Here is a 23,141-nt window from a genome sequence, read left to right on the forward strand (position 1 = left end):
CAGCATCAGTCCTTCCAACGAATATTCAGGACTGATTTCCACTAGGATTGGCTGGTTTGATCTCCTTGCAGTCCAAGGAACTCTCAAGAGTCTTTTCCAACACCACAGTTCAAAAGCATCAATTCGTCAGTGCTCAGCTTTCTTTATATTCCAGCTCTCACATCCATACATGACTACTGGAAAAGACATAGCGTTGACTAGATAGACCTTTTTTGGCAAAGTAATGTCTCTGCTTTTTAATATGCTGTCTAGGTTGGTTATAACTTTCCTTCCAAGGAATAAGCATCTTTTAATTTAATGGCTACAGTTACCATCTGCAGTGATTTGGGACCCCTAAAATTAAAATCTCTCATTTTTTCCACTGTTTCCCTATCTATTTCCCATGAAGTGATGGGACTGGATGCCATGACCTTAGTTTACTGATGTTGAGTTTTAAGCCAACTTTTTCACTCTCCTCTTTCACTTTCATCAAGAGACTCTTTAGTTCTGCTTTGTTTTCTGCTATAGGGTGGTATCATTTGCATATCTGAGGTTATTGCATATCTCCCTGCAGTCTTGATTCCAGCTTGTGCTTTATCCAGCCCGGTATTTCACATAATGTACTCTGCATAGAAGTTAAATAAGGAGGGTCACAATATACAGCCTTGACATACTCCTTTCCTGATGTTGAACCAGTCTGTTCTTCCATGTCCGGTTCTGTTTCTACTTGACCTGCATACAGATATCTCAGGGGGCAGGTCAGGTGGTCTGGTATTCACATCTCTTTAAGAATTTTCCACAGTTTGTTGTGATCCACACAGTCAAAGGCTTTGGCATAGTCAATAAAGCAGAAGTAGGTGTTCTTCTGGAACTCTCTTGCTTTTTTGATGATCCAATGATGTCAGCAAGTGGATCTCTGGTTTCTCTGCCTTTTCTAAATCCAGCTTGAATATCTGGAATTTCACAGTTCACGTACTGTTGAAGCCTGCCTTGGAGAATTTTGAGCATTGCTTTGCTAGTGTGTGAGGTGAGTGAAATTCTGTGGTAGTTTGAACTTTCTTTGGCATTGACTTTATTTTGGATTGGAATGAAAACTGACCTTTCAATTCCTGTGGCCATAGCTGACTTTTCCAAATTTTCTGGCATATTGAATACAGCACTTTAACACCATCATCTTTGATTATTGAAATAGCTCAATGGGAATTCCATCACCTCCACTAGATTTGTTGGTAGAGATGCCTCCGAAGGCCCACTCAACTTTACACTCCAGGATATCTGGCTCTAGATGAGTGATCACGGTTACCTGAGTCATTAAGATCTTTTTTTGCATAGTTATTCTGTATATTTTTGCCACTTTTTCTTAATATCTTCAGCTTCTCTTAGGTCCATACCATTTATGTCCTTTATTGTGTGCATCTTTACATGAAATATTCCCTTTGTATCTCTAATTTAAATTTATTTAAAAATTTTAATAAGCAAAAATTTTTTTTAAAATTCTAAGCAAAATGTTTTTAAGCATACCTTGAAGAAGTCAAGAAAGTCAGAAATCAATTCCCACAGCTTTGTGACCCCAGCTAGCTCTGTTTCAGGGAAGGGTCTGCATCACTAGAGAGCACACTCCAGGAAGACTACAGGTATAGGAAATATTTCTGTGATTATTGCTGGTTGATGGGACAACCTGAATCCCTCTGGTAGCCCTCTAAGACAAACAAGCTGAAGTTACTCTGAAGAAGTGAGGGCAGAGAAAGCCAGTCTAACTGGGAGACTGACAGCTTGCAGAATGAAGTCATTTGCACTGAGAACGTATCTCTCTGAGACCCCAGGAGAATTCCTGTCGTGCCACTGAGCTAAATAGGAGAAAACTGAGAATGAAGGAGTCTCCCCATATAGGCTTTGTCTCTTAAAACAGAAAGGAACCAGTATAGGTTTCAGAATCTAAAAGGATTAGGGGATTGACCCAGTGGGATAGCAGTGTTATAAATCTCTCCATGGTGTTCACAGCAAGGTTCTTTGAACAATTTAAAAGAAGGACATTGCCCATATGGGGAGACTCCTTCATTATCAGTTTTCTCCTATTTAGCTTGGTGGCACTGCAGGAAAGGAAACCTAACAATCTATCTTTATAGTACAAACCACAATGGATTGCTAGGTTTCCTTTCCCAGAGATTCTCTTCAGAGAAGCCAGACCTGCTATCTTGCATGTCTTTCTTGTGCTCACAGGACTTTTGGGGTTGGAGATAAAAGAAAACAGGGAGTGTGTAATCTAAATGACAGTCTCTCTCTTTTAAAAATTTTATTTTGTATTGCCACCTCATGCTAAGAGTTGACTCATTGGAAAAGACTCTGATGCTGGGAGGGATTGGAGGCAGGAGGAGAAGGAGACGACAGAGGATGAGATGGCTGGATGGCATCACTGATTCGATGGGCGTGAGTCTGGGTGAATTCTGGGAGTTGGTGATGGACAGGGAGGCCTGGCGTGCTGCGATTCATGGGGTCGCAAAGAGTCGGACACGACTGAGTGACTGCTCTGATCTGATCTGATAGTTGATTAACAATGTTGTGTTAGTTTCAGGTGTATTGTTGTTGTTCAGTAGTTGCTACGTCATGTTTGACTCTTTGTGGACCCCATGGACCCCGAGGACTCCAGGCTTCCCTGTCCCTCACCATCTCCTGGAGTTTTCTCAAACTCATGTTCATTGAGTCTATTATGCTATCCAACCATCTCATCCTCTGTCACTTCCTTCTCCTGCCCTCAATCTTTCCCAATATCAGGATCTTTTCCAATGAGTTAGCTCTTTACATCAGGTCACTGTTGCTATTTTTTCCTCATCTATTTGCCATGGGGCCATATGCCATGATCCCAGTTTTTGAGTGTTCAGTTTTAAGTCAGCTTTTTTACTCTCCTCTTTCACCATCATCAAGAGACTCTAGTTCCTCTTTGCTTTCTGCCATTAGGGTGTATAGCAAAATGATTCAGTTATATATATACATGTATCTATCCTTTTTCAAATTATTTTCCATTTTAGGTTGTTAGAGAGTATTGAGCAGAGTTCCCTGTGCTATACAGTAGGAATTCTCTTTAAGACCCATCCTTTTTGTCACTCCTGGGTGTTTCCTATAGAATCCTAGGAGTTCCTCCAACTCTCCAGCAGAGGGACCCCTGGTCTCATTTGTAAATCCAATTTAGGCTACCCAACTCTAACCTGATGCCCCTTGACACTCAGGATGAGGAAAGTGAGCAGTGGCTAACTCTAAGATAAACTAAAAGCCATCACAGGCTTTACACAGAGTGAAACATTGTGCTCCATACAGCAAACACAGCAGTTTGTGTGAGGTAATATTGAAGATAGGAGGTAATGTCAAAGGCAACAGCCTAGTGACCAAATGGGGGCGGGGGGGGGGGGGAGCTGCACACATGTTAGGCTCTGGTTAGATATAGACATGTTGGGGCTGAGCCTCTGTCTTTTAGATGAGATGATGCTGCACATTGTGGTTGCTGACAATGTTGCTTTATGTACTGCTTTGACAGGCAATTGATCTTTGCCTCTAAGTCTCTCAAGAAGAATGACTTGCAGTAATAGTACTGTGAATTTCAGATCATTTCTAGGTCAACATCCTAAGATATTACCTTGCTTATACAACTTAACATCCTGTACAACAATGCACTTGATTCCATCCCTCTGGGAAACATTTATAATTATTTATTATATTTTTGTCTGCACTGGGTCTTTGCTGTTTTGTGTGGGCTTTCTCTAGTTTCAGCAAGAAGAGGGCTACTCTTCTTCATGGTGCACGGGCTTCTTATTGCAGTGGCTTCTCTTGTTGTGGAGTACAGGCTCTAGGCATGGGCTTCAGTAGTTGTGGCATGCAGGCTGGCTCAGAAGTTTCAGCTTGCGAGCTCTAAAGCATAGGCTCAGCAGTTGCAGCACTCAGGCTTAGTTGCTCCACCTCATTTGGGATCTTCCTGGAACAGGGATAAAACCCATGTTCCCTGCTCTGGCAGGCAGATTCCTATCCACTGTGCATGAAGGAAGTCCCACTTTGCAAAAAACTTTAAATTTCTCTTCTCAAGGAGTCTACAGCTTAATCTAAAAGGTTGAGATAATTCCATGGCTTTCATATAAGACTGCTAGCACCCACTTTCAAAATTTTCAGGCAAAGATTGTTATGTCTCTGTTCTGTTGCACATAATTTTGTGCTGTAGCAAATTGAAAGTGGTTTCTGAGGACGCCTTTGGCAGCAGGACCACCTTGCTGCTAGTAGGCTTGTATGAGGCGTGCGTGCATATCATCAGTCTCCTCCACTTCCCTAAGCAGCTCTCTTTGTGGAAAAGCTTTTGCCCCATGCAAGTTATTTCCATTCAATACATTCCCATTCGATGAATTTCTAGCTAGTGTTATTATTTTTAAATCTCTTGGAGATGCAGTTGACTGAATTTATTTCAGGGTAATTTGCAATAATTTATACTTTTATCACCAGTTTATAAGGATACCAGTTTTACAATAACTCTATTTTCACTGGATATTCTATGAGCTTTCATTTTATTCTGTGCCACTTTAATAAATGAAAGGTGGAATACTGGTCTAATACTTATAATGGGTAACATCCTTATCTATTAGTGAGGTGAAACATTTCCAATGTCATTTTCCATTTGTGTTTCTTTTTGTGTTTGTCATCTGATAGCTTTTGCCCATTTAGTTTACAGAAGTTTTAGTTTTTCTTCATTTTGTAATAAAAATCCTCATACTAAAAATCTTCCTACTAAATTTAGCTACATTTTAGAACTCTGAAACAGCTTTGAATTTTCTCTCATTGCATCCTACCCTGTAGCTTCCCATTTTCCTGGATTTTGTTTTCATCTCTCTGATTTTATAATGTCAACTGTTCTTTCTTAAACATTTCAGTTGAATATTTTTCCAATTTATTTTGAATGTAATTAAAAAACTGTAATGTTATTGCCACTTATATCTCATTACATTTTAATTCTGTTCAGGTCTTAAGCCTTTGGCACTGCTTAAATGAGATCATTTGCTTTGCACCAGATGATAGGATAAATGAGATGAAGTTGCTCAAGTCACCCATGAGTGGATAATTTGGAGAAAAAAAACTATAAAAATAGTAAATGAGCTATAAAGAAATTAAAAATCCTAGACCCAATGTGCCAATTTTGAGGCTCAGCAAAGCCTCTTTGGGGGACAGTTCTCAGCTGCAACGGTGCTATTACATTCAAAGGGCATTTGCTGTTGTCATCTAAATAAGTGAAGATTGGCAAGGAAGCCCAGTACACTGACCTAAGGAGTTTACAAGAAACTCCTTCCGAATCTCTGGAAAACCTAGCCACGTGGATAATGTGCCAAAAATACTCTGTAGACAGGACAATCCTGGGGTGGGGGCTGTCATCCCAGAAAATACAGCTCTGTGCTGGGGGCGGGGAATGGATTTATGAGTTCATCTCCTCTTCTAGAATTTCAGCTTCTCAAATGAGACTGAATTGGACCTCGGGAGGAAGTTTCACCTTGCCCTATGATGTAAAAGAAAAGAAGGAGCATTTGAGCCTAAATGCAGGTAAAATTAAGGGCAAGGGTTGTGAAGCAAGTTCCAGTCTAAATCCAAGTATTTGGGGTGTGAGATTCTTGACCGCGGTTGGGGCTGAGCCATTGCAGGAGCGACAGAACCGTAACGGGCCGCTAGGTGGCAGATGAATACCACTTTTGCCTTGTACCCCCACTGAGGTGCTTTACCCACCAAGAGAAGGAGGGCGGGATTTGGGGGCCCTGGATCCTTCCAGAACAGTAGAGATGCAACAACGCTGATGGTCCCCATCCCTGAGAAGATAGCGATACCTTCAGGAACGTCCTTTTGCGCACTCCAGCGGGTCAGGTGCTCATGAATATCTTCTTCCAAAACTCTTTGGTCCCCACCTCCCACACCAGATCCTGCACCCAAGGACTGACTGCCGGTTATTTAGTACATCAGCCAGTTTCCAACTGACTTCCCTTGTATGTTAGACCCCTGTGTTATCCCCCGTCTTCCCCCTGACCCACTGCGACCTGCATGATCTCAGTTCAATGAAGCCTGGTATTTCCTTTTCCCTGTTATATTTTGCAGGGAGCATCTTTCAATGCCCATGTCAATGTGTTGATTAAACTCATGGTTCCCTGAGGTACTGGACACCCGCCACCCACCAGAACTGACCAAGACCCCTTTGTTCTCCCCATGGCTAACAAACCTGGTACTTTGATCTACAGGCAGATAGATGGTCGTGGCTTTCCACATAACCTTAAGAAAATTTTCTGCTTCAAATTACAACCTTGTCTTGGTACTGACATGTCCCACTTAGTTGATCGACTTTAGCCTCAGACACTCACCTACAAAATGGGAATAATGCCTACTTTGAAAGACTATTGTGATGAATCAGAAGGATTAAAAACCTCCTCTTGATTCACCTTCATTGATGTGTGAAGCTTTACTCTTGCTTTCATCTTACATTCCAACTCCCACTGCAATTACTGCATAATTACAACATATGTAGCACTGTTTTGAAAAACAGTTCTGTCACCGTGGTATCTACTATTACTGGAAATTGTCTTGATGTTCAGCTGTATTTGGAGAGGATGGTAAAACTTGGCTCCCAGTACCTGGAATAAAAATTAGAATAAAGACAAACACTTCCATATTATGCTGAAATTATATTTATATATAGATATAGATATTTCCTTTTCTGCAGACAGCTTTTACTGATGAGTCATTTTAACATTCAAAGAATAGCCTATTTTGATGCTACATAATCTGTACCAGAATGAGATGGATAGCTTCTCAATTCATTTCACAAAGCCAGCACAACTCTGATACCAAAACATAACAATTATAACACAAAACAGAGGATCACAGATCTCAGTTAAAAATACAGATGCCAAAATACCAAATAGAACGATAGCTAGTTGAAATCAACACCACATGAAAATGTACAAAGCTTTGGCAGATACAAAAGCAAATTGAAATCCAAACTTACACACACAGAACTTGAACAGAAACACCAGAAACAAAACGTCCCCCCCACCCCACCCTGTCAGTGGCCTTAGGCCGGGGACCCAAAGGAACCATGAAATATCTGCTAAACAACATTAATGGGGAGGGGGGCTGCTGGTGGGGTCGTCGGTTTTATCATCGGGGCCAGACTCATCCTCATCCAGATCTTCAGACTCACACTCTGCCAGTGCTTCATAGTACTGGTACGGCCAGCACCGTGGATCTTTCTTATACAGCCTGGCCAAAAACTTCAGGACAATCATCTTGCTGGTTTCAAGGAATGCTCGGGGGCCCCAGAGGAACTCATGCTCTTCTGGCTCAGTAAAGGGGATCCGCCTGTACTCCAGGTACTTCTCCCTTACAAACACTTCGGTGATGAGCTTCTTTGTATTTCCGAAGAGACCATGTGTCTCCCGGATATTCAGCCCTAATTTGCACAGAAAAGTAAAGATCAGGTCCTCCCTGACACAATTGCCTTTCATAAAGATAAGGCTCAGAACCACCATCAGGAGGCCTAACTTGGGCCTGTCCAAATAGGACGCACCTGTGTCACCCTTTCTACCCTTGTTGATGAGAATATAAGAGTGGTTTTGGGGATCAATTTCCTTCAACTGATAACCAAAAACACACTCCAGCTTGTGGCTAGCACGGCTGATGATTTCTAAGCACTCATCTTTATATTCACGGATGATGAATTTCACCATCTCTGAGCGCTTAATGGGCACCTTGGCTTGGTCCTTAACCAAGAGGAACTGCACCAGTGCATTTGCTCGCTCATCCAAGGGAGACAGTGGTTGAGTCTCCAGCTTGGGATCATATTGGGTGGCACCACATCCCTGAGCAAGAGTAGGGAGCTCAGAGATGATCAAGGACGGAGGGCTAACTGGGCTTTCCCAGAGACCCAGGGCCCTTGAGGTGCTCGGGCCCTCCCAGGCACTCAGGGCCCAAGAAGTGCTGGGCCCTTCCCAGCCACTCAGGATCTGGGAGGTACTCAGGCCCTCCCAGCCACTCAGGATTCGGGAGGTGCTTGGGCCCTCCCAGTCACACAGGAATTGGATAGGGGTTTGCACCTCCCAGTCGTTCAAGTCTAGACTTTCCCAGTGCCTGGGGGCCTGCCAGCGACACATGTTCAGCATCTTGCCACTGCTATCCCCCTCTTCTGTATTCAGATGCTTCTTCTTCCGGGTGGCCTTGCCTGAGCGACGTGGTGGCTCAGCCGAGGTCTTTGAGGCCTCTTGAGTGATGGCCATCACTTGTGGGGCAGCTGCAGTCGCCATCAGGATACTGGGTCCTGCCTTGGACGCCTTTGAGGAATTCACATTGGGCTGTGGAACCCATGGGATTGCAGGCAGGGCCTCAATGCAGGCAAACGGATCCTGCAGAGTAAATGGCAGTGACTTTGGGGCCTCTGAGGTGGCAGATGGGCCCTTGAAGGCATTAGAAGAGGCAGGCTGGAACTGGGAGGTAGATGGAAAGACCCTTGGGGTGGCATTAAAGGTCTCAGATGTGGTAGGCAAGTTTTTCCAGGGAGTCGGCAGGTGTGCTCCAGCAGTTGGGATTGCCCTGGGAGCACAGAAAGTGCCACCGAAGATCATCCGGTCCTTTAGAGGAGCCTTGCGTTCCTTTGAAGAGGTCCTACGATCTTTTGAAGAGGTCCTTCGGTCCATAGAAGAAGCCCTAGATTCTCCTGATGGAGTCATCAATGATTTAGCAGAGCCCATGGGAAAATTTGCCCCTGCTAAGGGGGCTCCAGGCTGGCCCTGCAGGGCTGCAGAGGGGCCCTGCCAGGAGGGCTGGAGTTGCATGGATGGCAGCTCTGCCTGCGAGCCCGAGAGCTGGGCCTGCTGGGTGGGTAGTTGGATTTGCAGGGCCTTTTGGGAGGCGGGGGCCCCCTGAAAGGGCTGCTCCAGCTGAACCAGTGGTGGGCCCTGCCTCTGGGCCTCCTGTGTGGGCAGGGACTGCCAGAATTGCCCCTGGGCCTTCGGAGCCTGCCAGGCCAGACTGGCCTGGGCTTGCTGCACTTCCTGGAACTCCATGGACGTTGGCATCTCCTGTGGCACTGGAGGTTGGCCTTTTGGTGCCTGCCAGATGATGGGTGGGCAGTGCACAGCCTGAGGGGCCGACAGTGGGACCGGTAGAGGGGCCGGCATCACGGTTGGGGGTGCCTGCGGGACAGCAGGAGGTGCGGTCGGCATCTGCGGTGCTGGAGGGGCTGTTGGCACCTGCGGGGCCGCCCGAATTGGCGGGGCCGCCCTCAACTGCGGGGTAGGCAGTCGGGTTTGCGGGGCCTGCCGCAGTGGTGGTGGGGGTGGCAGGGCCTGCCAGAGAGGCGGTGGGGTAGCCAGGACCTGCGGGGCAGGGCGGATGGGTGGCGGTGCCTGGCGGATCAGTGGCGGTGCCTGGCGTATTGGGGGTGGGGCCTGGCGAATGGGCGGTGGGCCCGGGCGGATGGGCGGTGGGCCAGGGCGGATGGGTGGTGGCCCAGGGCGCACAGATAGAGGTGCCTGCCAAGCGATTGTCGGACCAGGCCAGGTGACCTGTGTGGTCGACCAGCCCAGGGGTGTGGCTGGCCAGCCTTGTGGTGGGGCCTGCCATCCTGGCGAGGTGGCCTGCCAGCCCGGGGGAGTGGCCAGCGGCGCCGGCGGGGCCTGTGGGCCCTGGGGAACCGGCGGAGGAGCCCTTATAACCTGTGACTGGATCTGCAGGATCAGAGGCTGAGCCTGTGGAGCCCAGGAAGCCATAGGCTGCGCAGGTGGGGCCGGCGCCGGTGGCTGAACTATCGGGGCTCCTGTCGCTGGAGGCTGGGTGATCGGAGGTCTTGAGCCTGCAGGATGGATCATCAGGACTCCAGGACCTGGAGGCTTGGCCATCGGGGCTCCTAGAGGAGGAGGCTGGGCCATCAGGGGTGCCGGAGGTGGAGGCTGGGCTATCGGAGCTCCCGGAGCAGGAGGCTGAACCATCAGGACTCCCGGAGTCAGAGGCTGGGGAATCAGGACTCCCGGAGCTGGAGGCTGTGCCATTGGGGTCCCCGGAGGGGGAGGATGGGCCATTGGGGTCGCCGGCGGAGGAGGAGGATGTGCCATCGGGGTCCCAGGAGGAGGAGGGTGCGTCATTGGAGTCCCCGGAGGAGGAGGGTGCACCATCGGGGTCCCGGGAGGAGGAGGATGGGCCATCGGGGTCCCAGGAGGAGGAGGATGTGCCATTGGGGTCCCCGGAGGAGGAGGATGTGCCATGGGGGCTCCGGGAGCCGAAGGATGCATCATCAGGACCCCAGGAGTCGGAGGCTGGGCCAGCGGGGCTCCCGGAGGTGGAGGATGGATCATCAAGACTCCGGGAGTCGGAGGCTTGCCCATCGGGCCCCCCAGAGGGGGAGCCTGGACCATCGGGCCCCCTAGGGACGGAGGCTGGGACATGGATGCCACGGGGGCAGGCGGCTGGCCCTGCGGAGCCTCCCAAGCAGGCTGCGGTGCCTGCCAAGCGGCCAGTGAAGCCTGCAAATCAATCGGAGGTGGGTCCCAAGGGACTGGAGGGGCCCGCGAGGAGGCGGGCGGGGCCCGCATCAGAACCGTAGGGCGGCTATAAACCGCGGGCTTAGGGGCCTCCTCCGGGGGACTCGGATCTCCCAGATTCTTACTTAGCTGCGACATGTCCTTTTGCTCTGACAGCTGGTGAGCCTTTTCCTCCGACAGCTGCTGGGCCTTTTCCTCCAGAGAGAAGAGAATGCCTACGTGGCTGCTGAGAGGAGTCCTCCCTGCTGACTGGTGAATAGGAAGTGAGTGCCCTTAGCTCTGCAGCTTTCCGCAGTAAGGAGGAGGGGGGAAGGGGGCTCAATCCCGCCCCTTCCCCGCCCCCGACCACCACAAGTGGATAGTGCAGAGGGGCGTCTACCAGAAATCCTAGCCGACACAAGATCCCTCCTCACTCTGACCAGTCCCCAAATGCAGCCTGGTCAGATTCCCCATGGGTGAGTTTTCACAGGGGAGTGACAGGGACAGATTTATGTTTTAGAAATCCCTGTACTGCAGTATAGAGTTGGGAACAGACCACTGGGAACATGGAAGGTATCCAAGAGGGGGAAGATGGTGTGGTCTGAGCTCAGATACAGCAAAACGGGAGCCAGAGGGAAGAAAAGAAAATACACACACACACATACACACGAGTATATATATATATATCTCAAGACTCACAGTAGACACCTATTATATTTTAATGTAAATGTGAAAGAGGAGGAGAAGTCCCGGGAAAGTGGATAAATTGCTAGGGTGGGTGATTCTTACAGGGACACACTGGAGGCTCCTAAGGAAGAGAAATTGATGATTATTGGGTGGGACATAGGCATTTACAGTCCTGTAGACCTGCCAAAGAGGATAGCCCGCAGACACTTTCGTATAAAAGCTTGGGATTCAGAAGAAAACTGAATTGGGATCCAGATACTCTTCATGGAAATAGAGCTGCTGCAGGGATTGTGGTGCAGAAGAAGAGTGAGATTTAGAGTGAAATTACTGAGGTATGTCTTAGAGCTTGCAGACATTTTCAGACACAGGCAGAAAAAGGACATCCAAGAATAGAGAGATAAGGAAAGAGACACTGGAAGTTGAGATGTTCCAGACATCCATGAGAGAGAACATTTTTAGTATGGAGGGGGGTTGGAATTCCTGTGGAGTAACTGGATGAAAGAACAAGGTAGGTTTCCTGCTGCTTATTTTTCAGTTGCAGAGCAAGAAAGAAATTGTAACAATGACAACAACAACAAAAAATCACTAGAGAATAATCAAATAGGGGAATGAATAGACCCACAGTTCATATATAGGGAAAACAGATAAACAGCATAACACAGAACTGGGTGTGTGTGTGTGTGTGTGTGGAAATTTAGCTTAAAAATTAAACAAGCAATGTATTAACAGATAAAGTAGAAGGTATCAAATGTATTGAGTAACAGTATACTATTTCATGCGGAAAGGAAATGACAGCTCCTTTAGTATAGTTTCCTGGAAATATACAAAATATTAAATATCAAGGATGTTTAGTTTAGCATAGGCTATTTACAGCCTAGGGCAGGAGTCTGGAGTGATAAAAAAAAAAAAAAAAAGTGTGAAAGATACCACAAGGGGGCAGATGAGAATGATGAAGGCTAAATCCCACTCCGCCTGCAGTACTGTTAGCTGCTGCTGCTGCTAAGTCGCATCAGTCATGGCCAACTCTGCGTGACCCCATAGAAGGCAGCCCACCAGGCTCCTCCGTCCCTGGGATTCTCCAGGCAAGAATACTGTTAGCTAGTAGTCCTCAAATGTAGTAATTTATGAATCCCAATGAAAGCAGAAACACATGTCCAAATTTATTATTGTCTTAAATAATGAAATGATAACTTGAGAGTGAGGTTTCCGTAGTTTCTCTGGCAGTTGAAGGGATGAGAAATCAGAATTTTTATCCCCTAGGAGCATCTTCTTTTCATAAGCAGTAGTTCTTCCCTGGTGCCTGATGATGTGTCATGCTGCCATACTCACAGAAAGATGCTTCTGAAGAATGGACACACCATATCTCATGGTTTTGGGTCCCTCTCATGGGTTGATAATAGTACATAAAAGAGTTATCAGTTTTATGAGGTTAAGAAGTGCCTACTTCACTGGGGCCATCTGTCAACCTTCACCTTCATGTTTCCCTATTATCAACCCTGTCACATACCAGTTGGTGGCTGTGAATGGCTCTAGGAAAATCAGTTTATTTTTCAGCCAGTTACATTTCTACCCTCACTAAAGCACACTTCTTCTTCCTCTAATTCTGATATATAAATTCATCAGAGATTAAGTTCTCCCACTAACCATTTGTTTTTCAGGATTATGGTGGATTTAACCTTTGGTCCATCATGCTCTGGGTCATCCCACAGAGTAAATGATTGCCAGCAGAGCCCAATTGTTCTCACAGAGGCTAGGGCTTAATGAATAGCACTCCCACACAATGTCAACTCCCACCAAATCCTCTATGTCAAAATCCTTTACCCCTACTTTATACTTGGGACTGATATGGAAGCCTAAAAAATGATCAGGAATTATGTGGGGGATGTAGCTGCCATTATAAATGGAAAGTAGTTAAAATAGCACCTTTGCAACTCTTTGGTAATGTTACTGAACTATCTGAGAAAAATTAAGGTGTAAGTACCCAGTGATTCTGGTGGGTCAAGTAATGATGAGTGAATTGGATTTTTCTTCCCTGGAAAATAATATGCCTATTTTAGACAGTCACAGATCTCGGACCCAGGCCACTTGACAACCTAGCTACCCCAAAATGTCCTACTTCCAGTATCAGTCACACCTGAAGAATTAACTGAAATATTGACCCTTTTGAGGGCTGACTGTTTTCATAAAAGCATTCCCAATAATGTCCTCAGTCTAATGGATGTGAACTACAAGCCTTAAATAGGTCTCCAAAACCCCCCTCTTCTCCTTGTGGAATCTTCTAGCTTCCTGAAGTTCCCACCACCCTTTTGTGTATATGCTCTCCCATCTCCATACCTCTGACCCAAGTGTTGTCAAATTCCCATCCTTTCTTCTCATGAAACAGCTTAAAAATTGAAGGTACATTAGAAAGAAAAGACATATACACAAAACATTCATGGAATGTAGGTGTCTGTCTGCTTCCTAATCGGAAAGAACTTTCAGTATTTCTTAAGTATAAAACAGAAAGGTAACAAAATTAATGGAAAAGATTGGGGTAGGAGAAATGAGGAGATACAAATAGGAGTGGGAAATTACTGGCTAGACAAATAAAGTTTCTGTACATTTCTTTATTGTCTGGATCACAGCAAGCATAGTATCTCCTTGCATACTTGAGTCTTTTTTGTTCACTCTTGTATTCCCATCCCATTCTGAGTATTCAATAAGGAGCTAGTGGATGAAAGTGTAAGATTAGTACTAGAAGTGCCCATCTTTCATTCTGTGATACCTTTAGACTTGGTGTAAATATGGATGTCAGTAAAATAATGTTATGATTTTCATAGTCTAAAATTATTTATTAATGAAATGTCTTTTATTAAGGATTTAGTATGTACTTGACATGGTGCTGTGTTCAGAGAAAAATCTGACATCAGATCTTACAGATACAGAGGGATATGAATATGCTATTTTTAGTGCAATAAAGTAGTTTGCACTGTTTAAAACTCATATTGATTGTAGTCGATGCAAATAACAGTACTCACTTCTGCTTGGAGTGTGGTGGTGGGGTTGTGATTCTGGCAGTAGCAATGAAAAGAAAAAAAAAAAGAAAGAAAGAAAAAAAATCCAAAGCTGTAGGAAATTCATACATGTTCTCCAGATAGATGGAGCACTAAAAGAAAAAAAGAACAGAGTATGTCAGAAATACAGGCATTTGAAAGAAGAATTGCAAGAGGTTCATAAAAATAGTGTAACTGCTGTTTATTGAATTGCTATTATTTGACCAAATACCATCCTACAAGCTTTCTACACATTGCATATTTCTCACAAAATCCACAATGTTTGGCCCCATTTTACACATCAAGAAATTGAGGCTTCAGATGATAATTAACTTGTGGAAGATCCAGCAATCTACAGCAAAATCTGGAACTGAAACCTGATCTCTTTTTTGCCAAAAGGGAGCATTTTTGGCCATTACACTGGCGCTGCCAAAACTTTTTTTTTTTTTAATTTGAAATATAATTCACATACCATCTTGTTGTTGTTTATTTGCTAAGTTGTGTCAAACTCTTTTGTGACCCCATGGACTGTCGCCCATCAAGCTCCTCTGTTCATGAGATTCCCCATACAAGAATACTGGAGTGGGTTTCCATTTGCTTCTCCAGGTGATCTTCCTGACCCAAAGGTCAAACCAATTTCTTCTGCATTAGCAAGTAGATTCTTTACCACTGAACCACCTGGGAAGCCCCAGCAAACAGTTAGATACATAGATACACAGCATTCTGTTAAATGAGCTTTGTTACCAAATAGCCATCTGTCAAAACAAGATGAAGGTCTTATCAAATAAAGCCCCAATCAATTCTTTCTCCTCCAAAGGCAACCACTATTTTTTCCAAATCATTTCCCATTATGGGTTATAAGCTATTCAATATATTTCCCTGAAATAAATAGTAAATTCTTCCTGCTCACTCATTTTATACAGAGTATTCTGTATCTGTTAACCCTGTACTCCTGATTATCCCCTCCCAATGACTCCTTCCCTTTTGGGAGCCAGAAGGTTGCTTTTTATATCTGTGAGTTTGTTTCTGTTTTGTATATAGAATCATTTGTATTATATTTTGAGATTTCACATGAAAGTTATATCATATCTTTCTTTGTCTGACTTACTTTACTTCACTTTAATTTACTTGGTATAATAATCTCTAAGCCACCCATGTTGCTGCAAATTTGGTTCATTTTTATGGTGGAGTAATATTCCACTGTGTTCAACACCTTCTTTATTTATCTGTTGATGAACACATGGTTTGTTTCTATGTCCTAGCTATTGTATATAGTGCTGCTATAACGATTGGGGTTGGGCTTCCCTGGTGGTTCCATTGTAAAGAATCCAACTGCCAAGCAGGAGATGAGGTTCATTCTCTGAGTCAGGAATATCCCCTGGAGAAGGAAATGACAACCTAATCCAGTATTCTTGCCCGGGAAATCCCATGAGCAGAGGAGCCTGGTGGGCTATAGTCCTCAGGATTGCAAAAGAGTTTGACATGATTTAGAAATTGAACAACAACAAAACTTGAAAATACATGTATCTTTTAAAATTAGAGTTTTCTCCAGATATATGCCCAGGCGTGGAATCACTGGATCATATGAAACTCTGTTTTTAGTTTTTTAAAAAAATTTATTGGGGTATAGTTGCTTCATGATATACTGTTAATTTCTACTGTTCAAGTATAAGTGTACACGTAACCCTTCCCTCTTGGATCTCCCTCCCCTGACATTACACCCATCTAGCTCACCACTGAGCACTAAGCTGAGCTCCTATGTTAAACAGCAGGTTCCCACTAGCTATCTCCAGAAGTTTTTCATAGTGCCTGCAGCAACCAACTAACAGTGTAGGTGGGTTCCCTTTTCTCCACACCCTCTCCAGCATTTGTTACTGTAGACTTTTTGATGGTGTTCATTCTGACTGATGCGAGGTAATATGTCACTATAGTTTTCTTTTGCATTTCTCTAAGAATTAGTGATGTCGAACATCTTTTCATGTACAAAGGAACCACTTCCTGATTTATTTCACCAAACATAAGTTCTACCTGTTACTGAATTTCATATAAATCCAGTAAGTATAGTGCATATTCTTTTTAAAGTGTCTGTATTTAACTTTTTTTTAGAATTAAACATGTTACTTATATTAGAAGTTCACTACTTTCTATGGCCAACTACAATTATCTATATTTTGGAGATAGTATAAAAATATTGTTTGAAAATTCTTATAAAATTCTTCATTTTCATGTATCTTTAGCAAATGTCAGACTATGGGTAATAGAGCAGATGTGTGTGTGTGTGTGTGTGTTTATAAGGAACTGTGACAGTTATCCATAGTTGGGTTAGAACACTTTATGTACACTCTTCCAGAATGCATGAGAATTCCAGGTGCTTGGCAGCCTTTCAAGATTTTGAATTGTCAGTCTTTTTTTTTTTTTTTTTAATTAATTGTGGTCATTCTACAAACGTGCTCAGTTGCTTCAGTCATGTCTGACTCTGCAGTTCTGTGGACTGTAGCCCATCAGGCTCCTCTCTCCATTGTATTCTCCAGGCAAAAATACTGGAGTGGGTTTCCATGCCCTCCTTCAGGGGCCTTCCTGACCCAGGGATTGAACCTGTGTCTCTTGTGTCTCCTGCACTGCCAGTGAGTTATTTTCCCACTGAGCCATCAGGGAAGTCCTTTGGTCATTTTAGCAGATTTGAAACTGTGACTGTATAATTGTGTGCTCCTCTGAGCAATGTATGCGTGTTCCATTTGCTCCTCATCCTTGCCAAAATTGGATGTGATTGGCCATTTTGGTTTTAGGCATTCTATTAATAGTGGGTAAAAAATGGTGTATCAATGTTTATCTGTCTATATGTTTGTTTATTAATAGATCATTTTTGAGCAGTTATAGATTCCCCCAAAATTGAGGGGAAATTTAGGGTTCTCATATAATCTTTGACCATCCCACACAGAAACAACTTCTCCCAATATCAGCATCCTGTACCAGAGGGTGCATTTGTTATGTTCATGAACCTATATAGACATGGGCTTCCCTTGTGGCTCAGCTGGTAAAGAATCCACCTGCAATGCAGGACCTGGGTTGGGAAGATTCCCATGGAGAAGGGAAAGTCTACCTACTTCAGTATTCTGGCCTGGAGAATTCTATGGACTGTATAGTCCATGGGATTGCAAAGAGTCAGACACAACTGAGTGACTTTCACTTTACATAGAAACATCATTGTCATCCAAAGTCTGTAGTTTATGTAAAGTTCCCCTCTTGGAGTTCTGTGGGTTTTGACAATATATAATGACATGTGTCCACGTTTATAACATACAAGAATAATTTCACTATCTGAAAAATCCTCTGTGCTCCAATATTCACTATGTGTGTGAGTGTGTGTGTGTGTGTGTGTGTGTGTGTGTGTCTGTATTCAGTCACTCAGTTGTGCCCAATTCTTTGTAAGCCTATGGACTTTTGCCCACCAGACTCTTCTGTCCATGGGATTTTCCAGGTATGAATACAGGAGTGGGTTGCCATTTCCTACTCGAAGGCATCTTCCTGACTCATAGATGGAATCCACATCTCCTATATCGCCCCCATTGTGCCACCTGGAAAGCACACTTCCTACTCCCTATCCCCTGGAAAATACTGACATTTTTAATGTCTCCATCGATTTGCCTTTTCCACAATATCATTTACTTGGAATCATACATAAACTTCTCAAGTTGGCTTTTTTCACCTCAATTCAGTTCAGTTCAGTCGCTCAGTCGTGTCTGACTTTTTGCGACCCCATGAATTGCAGCACGCCAGGCCTCCCTGTCCATCATCAACTCCCGGAGTTCACTCAGACTCACGTCCATCGATTCAGTGATGCCATCTGGCCATCTCATTTTCTGTCGTCCCCTTCTCCTCCTGCCCCCAATCCCTCCCAGCATCAGAGTCTTTTCCAATGAGTCAACTCTCTGCATGAGGTGGCCAAAGTACTGGAGTTTCAGCCTTAGCATCATTCCTTCCAAAGAAATACCAGGGCTGATCTCCTTCAGAATGGACTGGTTGGATCTCCTTGCAATCCAAGGGACTCTCAAGAGTCTTCTCCAACACCACAGTTCAAAAGCATCAATTCTTCGGTGCCCAGCTTTCTTCACAGTCCAACTCTCATATCCATACATGACCACTGGAAAAACCATAGCCTTGACTAGAAGGACCTTTGTTGGCAAAGTAATGTCTCTGCTTTTGAATATGCTATCTAGGTTGGTCATAACTTTTCTTCCAAGGAGTAAGCATCTTTTAATTTCACTAATATGCAATTAAGATTCTTCCAAGATCTCATAGCTTGTGAGATTGCTTCATTTTTAGCATTGAATAATATTCCATTGCCTGGATGTATCACCATTTATCTATTCACCTATGAAAGGGCATCTCAGATGTTTCCAAATTTTGATGAATATGAATAAAGCTGCCATAAACTTCCATGTGTAGGTGACTCATTTCTTTTCATCTTGGTATAATATTCTACTGTGTGGAGGGGCCATAGTTTATTAGCATTCACTTATTGTAGACATGCTAGTAGCTTCAAAGTTTGGACAATTATGAATAAAACTGTTATAAACATTTGCATGAAGATTTCTGTGCTGGCATACATTTCAAATCATTTACATGAATTCCAGGGAGAAAAATATGGATTGTATAACAGTATATTTAATTTCATAAGAAACTGCCAAAACCAACTTCCAAAGTTGCTGTACTTGGAGACTATTCCTATTGAGTTGGCCAAAATTTCATTCAGATTTTTCTAAAAGATGTTACAGAAAAACCCGAGCTGACTTTTTGGCCAACACAATGTATCTTCTTTGTGTTTTTCATTCTGTTTCCAATTTTTTAGTTGTGTTGAATCTATACTGCTGGGTTTTTTTTGTTGTTGTTTTGTTTTATTTATTTATTGCCTGACCATATATTGGTCTTTTATTGGTGTGACAATAGCACAGGGATTTTGAGCTGCCAGATGCATGATCATCTTAGAAATTACATTGTTCAGATTTTCAATTTTCTCATTTGCCAGTTTGGGTAATTTTAGTTTCTAAGGATTTTTTTCTGTTTCATCTAAGTTGTCGACTTAAAGGTATTAATATGCCTTTATTAACATTTAACAATTTGCTAATTTTTAAAGTTTTAAGTTAATGATTTCCTTTATTAAATGGAGATCAAAATCAACAAACTGTCCCTTTATTATCCTTTTAATGAATGTAAAATATTCAGTATTGTCTGTCATTCCTGTCATAAATGATTTGTTCTCTCTCTCTTTTGCTTTCTTTCTCCTTTTATTAGTATTTCTAGAGGTTACTCATTTTCACACTCTTTTCACAAAATAACTGACGTGTAGTGGTCTCCATTGTTGATCAGTTTTCTTTTTCATTTATTTCAGGTCTTATTTCTATTCTATTCATTCTTCTACTTTAATTTTGATTTATTCTTTTTCTATATTGGTAACATGCAAGCTTAGGTAATTTATTTTAAATCGTTCATTTTTTGAAGTGTGTCCATGCCTGCTAAGTTGCTTCAATCGTGTCCAACTCTTTGTGAACCTATGGACTGTGGCCCCACCAGGCTCCTCTGTCAATGGGGATTCTTCAGGCAAGAATACTGGAGTGGTCTGCCATGCCCTCTTCCAGAGGATCTTCCTGACCCAGGGATCTAACTCAAGTCTCTTAAGTTTCCTGCATTGGCAGGCAGGTTCTTTACCACTAATGCCACCTGGGAAGTCCCCTCTTTTGTAGTGCTCTGCTGTGCTGAGTCACTTCAGTCGTGTGCAACTCTTTGTGACTCCCATGGACTGTAACCTTCCAGGTTCCTCTGTCAATGGGGATTCTCCAGGCAAGAATAATGGAGTGGGTTGCTGTGCCCTCCTCCAGGGGATCTCCCCAACCTAGGAATTGAACCCATATCTCCAGTGTCTCCTGCATTGAAGGCAGGTACTTAACTCACTGAACCACCTCTGAAACCCCTCTTTTGTAGCATAGGTAATTAAAACTACAAATATCTCTTTCAGCCTTACTTTAGAAGTATATTACAAATTTTGGTATGTTTTAATTAAAAGGCAGAGATATTACTTTGCCAACAAAGGTCCGTCTAGTCAAGGCTGTGGTTTTTCCAGTAGTCATGTATGGATCTGAGAGTTGGACTGTGAAGAAAGCCAAGTGCTGAAGAATTGATGCTTTTGAACTGTGGTGTTGGAAATACTCTTGAGATTCCCTTGGACTGCAAGGAGATCCAACCAGTCCATCCTAAAGGAGACCAGTCCTGGGTGTTCATTGGAAGGACTGATGTGGAGGCTGAAACTCCAATACTTTGGCCACCTCATGCAGAGAGTTGACTCATTGGAAAAGACTCTGATGCTGGGAGGTATTGGGTGCAGGAGGAGAAGAGGACAACAGAGGATGAGATGGCTAGGTGGCATCACCGACTCGATGAACGTGAGTTTGAATAAACTCTGGGAGTTGGTGATGGACAGGGAGGCCTGGCGTGCTGTGATTCATGGGGTCACAAAGAGTCAGACATGACTGAGCAACTGAACTGAAATGAATTATCATTCATTTCAAAAATTTTATGCTTTTCTTTGTTTTGTTTGATTTATATGTTTTTTGGAAATATGTCACTTAATGTCCAAACTTTTGTACATATTATGCATGTTTTCTTAACATTAATTTCATTCCACTGTAATATGTGATCAGAGAATGTTGCTATAATATTTAGTTATTGTAAATGTATTAAAGCTTGAATTTAATGCTCAACATAAGGTATACTTTGAAAAATGTCCTATGATTAAGAAACTATGTTCTGCCATTGACCAATTATGTATTTGTCACTTAGGTCAATTAGATTTAGCATGGTGTTCACATCTTCTGTATCATAGATTATTTTTTTATCTGTTTGTTCTATCAATTAATCAGAAAGGGTTAGATAGAATCTAACACTTGGTGGATTTGTTTGATGGTGAATTTGTTTATTTCTTCCCTTACTTAAAAATTTAATGTTATGAGTTCTTTTCTTGTAACTCACATTATGTATGTGATTATGTATTTTTGATAAAGTGACACTTTTCTGTTACTCTCCCATGGGAAATTTATGTGTGTGTGAATGTGTGTATGTGAGTGTGTGTGTATATATATATATATATATATATATATATATACACACACACACACAGGTAATTTATGGTTTATTATAGAGATATTATTATCATGTGATTATGGAGGCTGGCAAGTCCAAAAATCTGCAGGGTCAGTCATCAGGCTGGAGACCTAGAGGAGCAAATAATTTAATTCCAGTCTGAATTAGAAGGACTGAGAACCAGCAGAACTAATAGTGTAATTCCAACCTGAGGACCATCAGGTTTGCAACCCAGTCAGAGCTATTGTTGCAGCTCAAGTCCAAACAGAGCCAAAACAAAACAAAACCCAGTGTCTCAGTTTCAAGGCCATTAGACCAAAATAACTCTCTCTTACGTGGGGGGAGGGTCAGCCTTTTTGTTCTATCTAGTCATTCAACTAATTAGATAAGGCTTATCCACATTATGTGGAGAAGGCAATGGCACCCCACTCCAGTACTCTTGCCTGGAAAATACCATGGACGGAGGAGCCTGGTAGGCTGCAGTCCATGAGGTCGCTAAGAGTCAGACACGACTGAGCGACTTCACTTTGACTTTTCACTTTCATGCATTGGAGAAGGAAATGGCAACCCACTCCAGTATTCGTGCCTGGAGAATCCAAGGGATGGGGGAGCCCGGTGGGCTCCTGTCTATGGGGTCGCACAGAGTCGGACACGACTGAAGCGACTTAGCAGCAGCATCCACATTATGAAGGACAATATTCTGTACAGGTGACTTTGGCCACCTGATGCAAAGAACTGACTCATTTGAAAAGACCCTAATGCTGGGAAAAAGTGAAGGCAGGAGGAGTCGGGGATGACAGAAGATGAGATGGTTGGATGGCATCACCAACTCAATGGACATGAGTTTGAGTAAATTCTGGGATTTGGTGATGAACAGGGAGACCTGGCATGCTGCAGTCCATGATGTAGCAGAGTCAAAAACAACTGAGTGACTGAACTGAGTCTACTGACCTAAATGCTAATCATATATAAAATAACTTTACAGAAACACCCAGAATAATGTTTGACCAAGTCTGGCCACCATGTGCCCCAGTCAAGTTCACACATAAAATTAACAGTCACTCTTAGGTTGTGATTTATTAATTCTGTCTGCTAATTTCTGCCTTTTTCATGGAATCACTTAACATTTACTATAATTAATGATACAGTAGGATGCATGTTTACTATATTGGCATTTATTTTCTATGTCTGCCATCTAATTTTTGTTTCCCATTTAGGATTAATCAAATATTTTAGCATTCAATTTGATCTCCTGTATTGGATGTTAATTTATACCTCCTTCATGTTCTTATAGTGCTCTACAGATTACAATATGCACCTTCAGTTTAGCCACATTTAATTCAAATATCTTACTTACTTCATGTGTAATATAACAGTTTGTCAACAGTGTAATTCTGTTTAGACTCTTCCTCTGTGTTCTTGTTGCCATTTATTTTGCCTCTGTATGTGCTACAAACCCCACAATACATGGCTATTTATTTCAATTTAAATGGTCAGTTACCTTTTTAAAATGATGTATGATATATACAAAAAACAGATTGGTGGTTGCCAGAGATAGCAGTGATGGGTGGGTAAAATGGATGAAGGTCATCCAAAAATATAAGAAATAGAGGAAAACAACAGAATGGGAAAGACTAGGGATTTCTTCAAGAAAATCAGAGATAACAAAGGAACATTTCATGCAAAGATGAGCTCGATAAAGGACAGAAATGGTATGGACCTAACAGAAGCAGAAGATATTAAGAAGAGATGGCAAGAATACAGAAGAACTGTACAAAAAAGATCTTCATGA

General features: G+C 43.1%; 1 protein-coding gene across 1 annotated transcript; it reads right to left on the reverse strand.

The window, feature by feature from the left end:
- Positions 1 to 7,103: 7,103 nt before the first annotated feature.
- Positions 7,104 to 10,847, reverse strand: MAGEL2 (MAGE family member L2). Its single transcript, XM_055555415.1, has one exon. The coding sequence runs from the start codon at positions 10,653 to 10,655 to the stop codon at positions 7,104 to 7,106; it is 3,552 nt and encodes a 1,183-aa protein (XP_055411390.1). The 5' UTR covers positions 10,656 to 10,847.
- Between the last annotated feature and the right edge of the window lie 12,294 nt (positions 10,848 to 23,141).

Source organism: Bubalus kerabau, chromosome 19 (genome assembly GCF_029407905.1).
Source record: "Bubalus kerabau isolate K-KA32 ecotype Philippines breed swamp buffalo chromosome 19, PCC_UOA_SB_1v2, whole genome shotgun sequence".
Lineage (NCBI taxonomy): Eukaryota > Metazoa > Chordata > Mammalia > Artiodactyla > Bovidae > Bubalus > Bubalus kerabau.

Bases quoted from the DNA above. Each gene is read 5' to 3' on its own strand.
- MAGEL2 (XM_055555415.1), bottom strand. From the start codon at position 10,655: ATGTCGCAGCTAAGTAAGAATCTGGGAGATCCGAGTCCCCCGGAGGAG.